General features: G+C 44.9%; 1 protein-coding gene across 3 annotated transcripts; it reads left to right on the forward strand.

Annotated features, from left to right (window-relative positions):
• The first annotated feature begins 1,692 nt into the window (after positions 1-1,692).
• foxj2 (forkhead box J2) lies at positions 1,693-10,556 on the forward strand. 3 transcript variants are annotated; one of them, XM_061820255.1, is made up of 9 exons: positions 2,070-2,898; positions 4,086-4,160; positions 4,280-4,372; positions 4,442-4,567; positions 5,007-5,358; positions 6,162-6,335; positions 8,165-8,263; positions 8,342-8,671; positions 10,394-10,556. In XM_061820255.1, the coding sequence occupies exons 1-9, from the start codon at positions 2,581-2,583 to the stop codon at positions 10,504-10,506; spliced, it is 1,680 nt and encodes a 559-aa protein (XP_061676239.1). In that variant the 5' UTR covers positions 2,070-2,580; the 3' UTR covers positions 10,507-10,556. The 3 variants fall into 3 exon arrangements, with proteins under 3 accessions (XP_061676240.1, XP_061676239.1, XP_061676238.1); XM_061820254.1 differs by having other exon boundaries at positions 2,072-2,898; positions 8,162-8,263; XM_061820256.1 differs by lacking the exons at positions 8,165-8,263; positions 8,342-8,671; positions 10,394-10,556 and adding an exon at positions 6,774-7,237 and having other exon boundaries at positions 1,693-2,898.
• The last annotated feature ends 30 nt before the right edge of the window (positions 10,557-10,586 follow it).

The following is a 10,586-nucleotide window of genomic DNA, read 5'->3' on the forward strand; positions in this document are numbered from 1 at the left end:
GTAATGCTACATCTAGTAGACTGCAAATGGAAACAGTTTCACCTCACTGACTAGTCAGCAGAAATTTCACATACCGTAATTGCCGGCCTACAGAGCGCACCTGGTTTACAGGCCTCAGCGAGTACATTTGTAAAGGAAATACCATTTGGTACGTACATACGCCGCAGCTATGTAAAAGCCGCAAGTGCCCACATTGAAACACGAGATATTTACAAAGACGGTACATAGAGTTTAACGCTAGTGCTAACGCTAGTGTTAAAGCTAACAGGGCCGGTTAAAATAAAACTTACCGGTAAATATCACGAGACAGGCCGATAACACAGCAGCAACGTGCTAGCAGAACGCTAGCGCAGCGGTAACAGGGCCGGTGTGACGGTCTGAGCGATCCCCCGTGCTGAAAAGTCTCCTTGTGACGATTGCGCATGCATTACTAACGGGAAGTCTGGGTACGTAGCAGACACTGGGAAATCCCTCGGTCTCATAGTTCTTCGACATAGAGGGAGCTAACATACGTTATAACCTGCCTCTAACCCTTACCTTAAAACAAAAGTTGATAAAAAGATATGTACGTTCACTGTGTTAATCTTTCTGAGACGTCCATAGCGAACATAAATGCTTGGGGACAAGTTGTCGAATGGCACGTGTTGAAACATGGCTGGAGATGTTTCAGACTGGCCGAAAGTTTACAAAATACATGTGCATGCGCATTAATATACGCGCAAGCACATTAATCACAAGGAGACTTTTTAGCACCGGGAGCACTCAGACCATCACACCGGTAAAAGTCACTTCCTCGGGACATATATTCCACCGGTCTCACTCTTACCTTTTCAGCTCGAGTGCCCCCTTGCGGCCGTTAGAAAAAATCCACAAATCAGCCACATCACCGCATAAACCGCAAGGTTGAAAGAGTGTGAAAAAAGTCATGGCTTGTAGGCCGGAAATTACGGTAGTAGTCTACAAAAAAAAACAAACAAACAAACAAACACAAAGACACTGTCGTGCAACTAGTGCTCAAACTGCTTTCCCTATTTTAGTTTGAGCATTTACTGTATTTGGCATTGTACTAGTGTTCTGAATTGCGTTACAAGTGAGCCCAGGGCTCATACCCTGCTAAAAAATTTTTTTTATAGAAATCTATAGAATTCTATAGAATTTGTATAGAAAAACGTCTTCTATACAACTTTGGCTGTGACTTCCTCGAGAATTTCTATAGAACAAAATGTTTCTGTAGAAATTCAATACAAAGGTTTGAAGAACGGAAAGTGGCACAGTGCTTGATCTCAAATTTCGATAGAATTTGTACCGAAAATAATTTCTGTAGAACAATTTTCGAGCAACATCAGAGTTAATACACATGCTGAAGTCGCGTAATAAAATGCAGCAAGTATTTGTTACAATATATGAATACTGTCATGACTATGGAGATTTCAAAATAGGGCAAGTCCACCATGGAAGACAAGCCACTATTATAAAGGCTACATCTTGAAAAATCGGAAACCAGCTGCCAGTGTGTTGAGAGAGGGCATCACAACGCACTTTGGCTGGATATCATTGATATTGAAGTCATGCTTTTACTAGTGTATGAAAATTCTGGTAAGTCACTGATGGTGTAGCGTTACACACGCCTGACTTTGGTGCGGACAGCGTGGAATCGGTTCCCACTCGGTGATGGTGTCGATATCTGCCCCGCGACTGACCAGCGACCAGTTTAGGGTGTAGTCCGCCATTTGCCTGAAGCTAGCTGGGATGGGTTCCACCTTTCCCATGACCCTAGTGAGGATGAGCGGCTTGGATAATGGCTGGATGGATGAATATTTTGCACACTAGTAGGACAACTAAATGCACACGAGTACTTTTAATGCCATAATAAGAATTCTAACATCTGTAGTGCTTCACAAGCAGCACTAGTAGCTCACAGACGTCAACTAGCGCACAGTTTTGCCTCACTAGTAACAACGTGCAGATCAGTATGCGAGTATATGAGGTCAAGGAGCGTGAAGAGCAAAGATATGGACCAGTGGGAATTCACGTGTCCTCTTGTTTACTGGAGAGGGAAGCGCACCGTGCACAAGCCTCACAAAACTCGCAGGGGAGGCGTCCAAAAGCGATGATGTCACCCTGGGGGGAGGAGCAGATGGCGTCATTCATGTACAGGCAGAAAAGGGAGGGGGAGAAAAAAAAAAGGAAGCTTTCCCGATAGGTCTCGTTGTGTACAAAGTTACACAAAACTTTTTTTTTTTCCTCTCCTTCCTCCCTCCCGAGTGGAGCCCCGGAGGGGGATTGCAATGCCGAGGGGGCAGATCTGAAGGTGAGGCGGTGGGAGAGGGTGGGGTTGGTGCTTTTGAAATTGGGCACCGCTGGTGACAGCATCAAATAGGAATAGTTTTTGAAGGCCTTGGCTCGTCGTGCGGCAACACAAAAGCGAGGACCTCTTTTTTCTCCCCCCCTGTGGAGCACGAGCGGGTGAAAAGTATTCTTGGGTCATTTCTGGTGAAGTGAAAGTATGCAGTCCCAAGTCAAGAGTCCGCCGTTTGTCCAGTGAAGTGACACCAGCGATTCCTCCTCAAGACTCCCAACATGTCCTCCAACCTGGACTCCAGTCTCACCAGCATCGACTGGCTGCCCCAACTGGGCATCAGCAGCCTGCGCTCAGGTAGAGACCGAGGAGGGGAGAGGGAGAAGAGGAGGGAGCGAGGAGGGGAGAGGGGGGACTCGTTGGCTTCGGCGCAGGACCCCTCCCCGGCGAACCCCAAAGGCAAACCCCCGCACAGCTACGCCACCCTCATCGCCATGGCCATCGCGGCCGCGCCGGACAGGAAGTTGAGCCTGAGTGACATCTACACCTGGATCAGTGACACCTTTCCTTACTACAGCCGCACGGGCCGCGGATGGAAGGTACCCAACCTCCAATTCTCATTTAGGTTCCCTCAAGAATAAAATATAATATATTAGCGAATCCTGAGTGTCGATCGGATTGATACTATCTCTAATTTGAAGGTACATTATGTGGTACTCGTAAAAGTTGCTGATACCAGAAAAAAAAAAAAAAAAAAAATCAGACATTGAATTAGTCCTCCACAGCAGTAGTTGGCGCTATACGAAGCGACACCCGTGAATTAATATGTGCGTCAGTAAGAAAGGTTTTTGTTCAATATTATCAGTCATTTAATGTGTCTAAAAAAATATTCGTATCGGTAATTGTATCAGTGAGGTACTCATACTGGTAAAAAAGTGGCATCAAACGTTCCTATAATAAATTATTAAGGGTGCTTCACTTTATTGGGTACTTATTGAAATACTTTGGCTCATGATTTGGGGACAATTGAATTGTCATGACGCACAAACTGCTTCATTTTTTCAGTAAGGTGCTACTTTTTTGTTCAGTGAAGTTAACATACAAAACCTCTCGACTGTGTGGTACACAGATTATTTATTAGTTATTATATTTAAAATAAATGACCAGTGCATACCTGTATAATAAAGAATTTATATACGTAAATACTATAAACATAGTATCTCATTTTACATGCTTATTAAAATTTAAAAATGTATCATTCTATACATAAGGTATTAAATATTTTATTAATTTTTTTATTGTCTTATTATACTGTCATTAGTAGACACTGATTGGCTGCGAAGAATCACATGATTCAACCGCTTTCCATTTTGAACAAATATGGTTCCTTGCCCTGTATTGTCATTCCCCATTGAAAAACTTTTTTTTTTTTTGTAATAGTCATTTTGTGTGTCGAGTTTTATAATCCATTTTTCTTGATTGGGTATAGTGTTATGCCAACAATAAATGGTAATCATAGTTTACATTTTGAAATAAAGGTCCCGTTTGCAAACTATAAACAGTAGAAACACATTAATAAACCACAAGAGCTGCTATTTAACAGAATAATTGTATGTTGAGCTCACATTAGTTGTAGAATAGTAGAAGGAGCGCCTTGCAGAAAACGTGTACATTTAATTGTTTTTAATAATATTTGCTTAGAGTGCTCCCTCTCAGACATACGTGCACAGAGTGCATTATTGTCTCTCGGCTGAGTTGCATGCTGACGTCATGTTCTTCTTAACAGAACTCCATTCGGCACAATCTGTCCCTGAATAAATGCTTCAGGAAAGTTCCTCGTCCGCACACCGATCCTGGCAAGGTGAATAGTTGAAACCCTCCGGATGGGATCTTACATAAGTAACACAAGTTTGCCCACAAAGTGTTCTTAAACGTTCTTTGTAGTCTCCAAAATGTCCTGTTCTGGTTTTTTTTTTCCAGGGATCCTACTGGACAATGGATGGCCCCGCGGTGTTAAGTCAAGCCAGGGCGCCCAAACGCCCCCATCCGGAGGACGAACAGGGACGGCTGGATGTGTGTTAATCGCACTGTCGCAAATGCTAATTGCTGAGCTATTTTTTCATTTTAATTTTTTTTTTATAGTCACCACAACTACTAGCGAGAGACCCCTCTCCTCATCCAGCTTCCCACATGGAAGGCGGTGTACCTCTTGAAAAGTCCTTGCAGCAGCCCCTCCGACCTGCCTCCCTCTCTCCTCCCCCATGCAAGGTAAAAAAACAAAACAAAACATCCTGCCCCTTCACTTGGTACCTTGGACTTCTGTGGTGAGTAACTGTACCTTACGTAAGCCACCTTGATACCCACCCCTATAACATCGCAATTACATAAACCATTAATATTATACAAAAACTCAGTATAAGCGCACCCAACTGTGCCAAGTACATCACATGGAGCCGGTGAGAATTATTTTCATCTAATAACATGACATGTGTGCGGATTGCAACAGAGGTGTTTTGACAGTTTTGCTCACGGAGACTGAAATCTGATTGGTCAAAAAAAAAAAAAGAAAAAAAAACAACTAACATGTACTGCAGAGAAATGCCATGAAAAATATCAAATACACTGTTGGAAATAAATTCAATATGATGGAAAAAATGTTTGTTGTAAATGTTTTGTAATACTGATACGCCATGTCATGTCTTTACAGCAACCATACACACCAGCTGCTACCACCCCCATCCATGTTCCCCCCGGACCTAGCCCCACTCCACCCACCCCCCTCCCCTCTGCCGCCGGTGCCTGTCCCTGTCCAACATTCCGTGCCCACTCAGGATCGGAATGTGCCCCGTCTTCATCCTCTTCGTCTCACCTGAGCCCTTCGGCTCTCGCTTTTTCATCCCCTTTTCCCCTACCCGTGGCCGCCCCTTCCTCAGCGGGGTCAGGACACCCCACGGCGGACCCCCCGCTGCGATTCACCTTCGACGAGATGAACTTACCCGACTTGTATGCGTCCTTTAAGTCTCTCTTCAAGAGTATGAGGGAGAGGGGAGGCTCACAAAGTAAGTGGTGACAGCCAGCTAAAGCCCAGTACTGCATATCGCAGGGGGTACATTCCAGACCCCTCCCCGTCAAGATAGGGTAAATCTGCAATATAGAGAGTGAAGCAAGGCAAAACAAACATATTTGTCTACATATATGTTTTACCCCTTAACATTCTTTTAACATTTTAAAACACCATTTTTCAGTATTCCTTCATGCTTGTTCTCACTCGCTTGTACAGTTCTGTAAATAAGCTCCGTGGGTTTGCTTCTAGGTGTTTGTCCCTCCCAGTGGAAATTAATGAAACACATAACAGACGTTAAACACAAGTTTGTGTATTTAAAAACAAAAATGTTTAACCAAACCATATTGCTTGTAGATTAAAAGTCCACGAGCTTAATGCTAACGTAACGTAACAGACGGGCTAATGGAAATCAGCATTGATGTGACGCTAACAATCAGCCTTCAAACAGCTGCTCTTTATGGGCGATGCATACAAACAGAGCATTCAACAATAGAATCTTAAATATTATCTTTTTAAAAAACAAAATGTTCACTCAACCCATATCATTTCAACTAATGAATGTCCATCAGCTTAACGCTAACATTTTGGCAGACACCGTTGTCCGGCTAACAGAATTTAGCATATAGTTATTACAAACCTTTAAACAACTCTTACTTGCGTCACTATCTTTTATTTCTATGGTAAACACGTTCAAGTGTGTGCCACTTCTCAGTAGACCCTTTGACTTAAGTTTCCAAAATTCTTTGTTCCACAAAGTGACTGATCTGATGGAACTGTTATTATTATTTTTTTGAACAGCGGATTCTGCCCCTGTGCCGATGGTGAGCAATGACATCACTCCACTTCACACCCCGGTCCTCCTGCCATTGTCTCCTCACCGTGCAGCACACCCACCACCGGCCCCGCCTGCAACAGTGCCACCACTTGCACCACCTGCGCCCCCAAGCGACCCAGTCCGGGTTACGCAACACTGTGAGTCCCCACATATACAGTCGTCTCAACTCACATAAAATGGCTGTTTTTCCATTTGATTGGTTCATATTCATGGACTAAAAGTGGTTTTTAAACAAAAATTCACAGTCATTTTGACTTCACAACTGCCTTAGCGTAGACAGGTTAGTGGTCGACAGTGCTTTCTGACTTGTGTACATAGAAATTCAGGTCTTGCTTGTCGCTGCTGTAGGAAAAGAACAGCCGTAGACTGAGGACCCACGGTTTACCAATTGCTATCATTAAATTAGATGGAATGAAACCAGTCGAACTCGTTTCCGGTGAGAGTCGGACTCCGCCAAGGCTGCCCGTTGTCACCGATTTTGTTTACAACTTTTAAGGACAGAATTTGTAGGTGCAGTCAAGGCGTAGAGGGTGTCTGTTTTGGTGGCCTCAGTATCGCATCTCTGCTCTTTGCAGATGATGTGGTTCTGTTGGCTGCATCAAACCGTGATCTCCAACGCTCACTGCAGCGGTTCGTAGCCGAGTGTGAAGCGGCTGCGATGAGAATCTGCAACTCCAAATCTGAGACCATGGTCCTCAGTCGCAAAAGGGTGGCGTGCCCTCTCCGGGTCGGGGATGAGATCCTGCCCCAAGTAGAGGAGTTCAAGTATCTCGGGGTCTTGTTCACGAGTGAGCGAAGAATGGAGCGGGAGATCGACAGACTGATCGGTGCAGCATTTGCAGTGATGCGGAGTTTGTATCAGTCTGTTGTAGTAAAGAAGGAGCTAAGTCGTAAGGCAAAGCTTTAAATTTACCCGTCGATCTACGTTCCTACCCTCACCCATGGACACGAGCTGTGGGTCGTGACCGAAAGAACAAGATCCCGGATACAAGCGGCCGAATTGAGTTTCCTCCGCAGGGTGTCCGGGCTCTCCCTTCGAGATATGGTAAGAAGCTCGGTTATCCGGGAGAGGCTCAGTGTCGACCCACTACTTCTCCGCATTGAGAGGAGCCAGATGAGGTGGCTGGGGCATCTGATCCGAATGCCTCTTGGACGCCTCCATGGTGAGGTATTCCGGGCATGTCGCACCGGAAAGAGATCCCGGGGACAACACAGGACATGCTGGAGAGACTATGTCTCTCGGCTGGCCTGGTAATGCCTCGGGATCCCTCCGGAAGAGGTGGAAGAATTGGCTGGGGAAAGGAAAGTCTGGGCATCCCTGCTGAAGCTACTTTCCCCACGACACAACCGGGTGAAGTGGTAGAGAATGGATGGATGAATGAAACCACTCAAAAATGTTTATGATATAAAACACTAAAACACTGTGCTTTAGCTTGAGGTCACAAACTGCTGATTGAACACTGTCCTTCAGGAGTTTCTGTTAAAGAGCAGAATTCCTGGTTCCATCTATCACAGAAAGCTGTCCAGGTCCTGAAGAAGATAAGCAGCCCCAAACTATCAGACTGCCACCACCATATTTGACTGATGTTCTGAAATACTGTGCCAAATCTACACCAGACATAAGACACACACCCTACAAAAAAGCTGTCAAGTACTTTGTCTCGACTGTACTGGAATTTCTTTGGATGGTGTCATTTTTTCAAGACCTTTCGTCCCACTTGACTTTATTGGGACACTGTTTAGATGATGTGTTGATTTTACAGATCTGGAGGTACTGTTATCGAGTTTGGGTGTGATCTGTGATAACTGACCAAATATTGTGATTATCCAGAATTAATTCATGATTGAACAAGGGGGGTAAAAAAGTTGAATGATTTTGTGTAATCCTAAAACAGTGGGGGAAAAAACCCAACTGGATTTAAATATGCTTGAACATAAATTTTGTTCTTATGTTTCTCTGTAGCAGTGCCAGCAGACTGGTTCACGAGCACCGACTCGCTGAAGGAGAGCTTCCGCATCGCCAGCAACCTCGACTGGGCCAACATTGACCTCTCTGGTCACCCAGGTTAGACCCCGTTGAAGGAGCCATCACCTCAATAAGGCAAACAACAAAGTCCTGACTTTCCTTACATTATGTCATCAGACCTGTTGCAGAGCATGCGCCAAGCCGAGCTTTGTGACTGGGCCCTGGACCCTGCGCTCTTCACTTCCCTGTGTGACTCCCTCAACCGCTTCTTTGCTCAGAAAGGCATGCTGACCTCGGGGAGTCCCTTGCCGGCGGGCCTTGGTGCGCATCACCCGCAGGCGCCACCTTTCTCCTTCAACCCACCCCATCTCGTTGCCCATCCCTCGTCCTTCCCCTACGGCCCCGCCAACGGTGCGCCGCCGCGCCGGCCTCTTCACGCGCAGAGCCACAACCTTCATCGGCCTCCACACACACAACCTGCCAACACGGCTGCTAATGCATCTTCTGGTAGGTTACATAGCAGAACAATAGTGCAGCTGTACCTTGAGAATCCTTTTATTTAATTGCAATTGGGAAAATATACAATTGATTTATGAGTAAAGTAAACTTGTAAGGCAAGGTACCACTGTACTGTGCAATTTCTTACCTTACAACAATGCAATAACTGCATTAACTTTACTTCAAAAGCTGAGTGGCCCACAGATACAAAATTAGTTAGCATTAGTTCAAACCTTGGTTAAAGCCAACCAGCGTAAAGTTTGCAAGTTCTCCCCATGCTTCCATGGGTTTTCTCCAGGTACTCAATCAGCTTTGCTTATTAAATTCATTGACTTGTCCATGTGTGTATTTAAGTGGGAGTGCTTGTCTATTCGTGCTCTGCAATTGGCTGACAACCAGTCCAGGCTAATTGGTAGTCACGAGAGTCATGAGGTCAAAGTGGCTGAAGAGCTCAGAGACAGAATGGTGGCAAGGCACAGATCTGACCAAAGTTAGAAAAAAAACATTTCTGCAGTACATAAGGTTCCCAAGAGAACACTGGCTTCCATCCATCCTCTTAGCAGTTTATCCTCACGAGGGTCACGGGAGTGCTGGAGCCTATCCCAGCTGTCAAAGGGTAGGAGGCGGGGTACACCCTGAACTGGTTGCCAGCCAATTGCAGGGCACATTGAGACAAACAGCCGCACTCACAAGCACACCTAGGGGCAATTTAAGACTATCCAATTAATGTTGCATGTTTTTGGAATCTGGGAGGAAACCAGAGTGCCTGGAGAAAACCCACGCAGGCAAGGGGGGGAAAACATAAAAACTCCACTCAGGTGGGTCCGGGATTGAACCCAGGACCTCAGAGCTGTGACGCCATCACTTTACCAGCTGATCCACCGTGCTGCACACTGGCTTCCACAGTCCTTAAACCACAACTCTTTCTAGAATTGGCAGTCTGGGCAAAACTGAGCAATCGGGCAAGAAGAGCTTTTTTGTGAAAGAGGAAAAGAAATACCCAGAGATCACTGTGTCTAGATAAGCATTCATGAAATGGGAAAAAGTTCAAAAAGTCAATCATTACTGCAGGGACAGGATTACAGGTTGAAATTGAAGGACAGATAAATACAGCTAAGTACATGGATATCCTACATGAAAACCTCCAGAGGGCTCTCTGCCTCAGACTGGGCTGAAGGTTCACTGTTCAACAAGACAACGACCTCAAGCGCCCAGCTAAAATAACAAAAGAAGTGGTTTCAACTCTGTGACTGTTCTTGAATGGCCCAGCCAGTGCCCTGACTTAAACCCAATCGAGCATACCTAAACCTAAACCTAAAAATGGCTCTCCACCATTCACTAACCAATTTGACAAAACTGGAGAGAATCTCCTGGGTGTAATGGCAGATGACCCCCAATTCCCTGTGTGAAAAAACTTCTTCTATAGTTCCCAGAAAGACTACTGGCTCCTCAAAAGCTTCTTCTTCTACTAAAAATTGAGCAAAGGGTCTGAATACTTATGGCTGATTTTAGCAACATACCATAACGGTGAAAAATATAAGAGGTCTGAATACTTAAGGCACCCACTGTATACATGTCCAATTTTAAACATCTATGTACTTTGTCAAAGCACAATGTTCATGTTCAAATTGTTAACGTGACTTACAATAACTTTAATTTGGAAAAAAAAAAAAACTTTTACTGAACATTTAACCCTACAAGTCTACTGATGAACACGTTTGTGTGCCGAAGGTGCTGTGCAGCCTCACACTACAGGACCACGACCGCGTCCTCCTTTCAAGAGTCTCCACAGCAACAGCGAGGAGATCCAGGATGACTTTGACTGGGATTCTCTACTGGTCTGAATGCGACATCAACAACCAGCAGCGAAGTGAACTGTTAATCCAAAAATTTTTCCCTCACCATTTTCTTTTTATGCTTCTTT

The sequence above is a fragment of the Syngnathoides biaculeatus genome, chromosome 5 (assembly GCF_019802595.1).
Source record: "Syngnathoides biaculeatus isolate LvHL_M chromosome 5, ASM1980259v1, whole genome shotgun sequence".
NCBI lineage: Eukaryota > Metazoa > Chordata > Actinopteri > Syngnathiformes > Syngnathidae > Syngnathoides > Syngnathoides biaculeatus.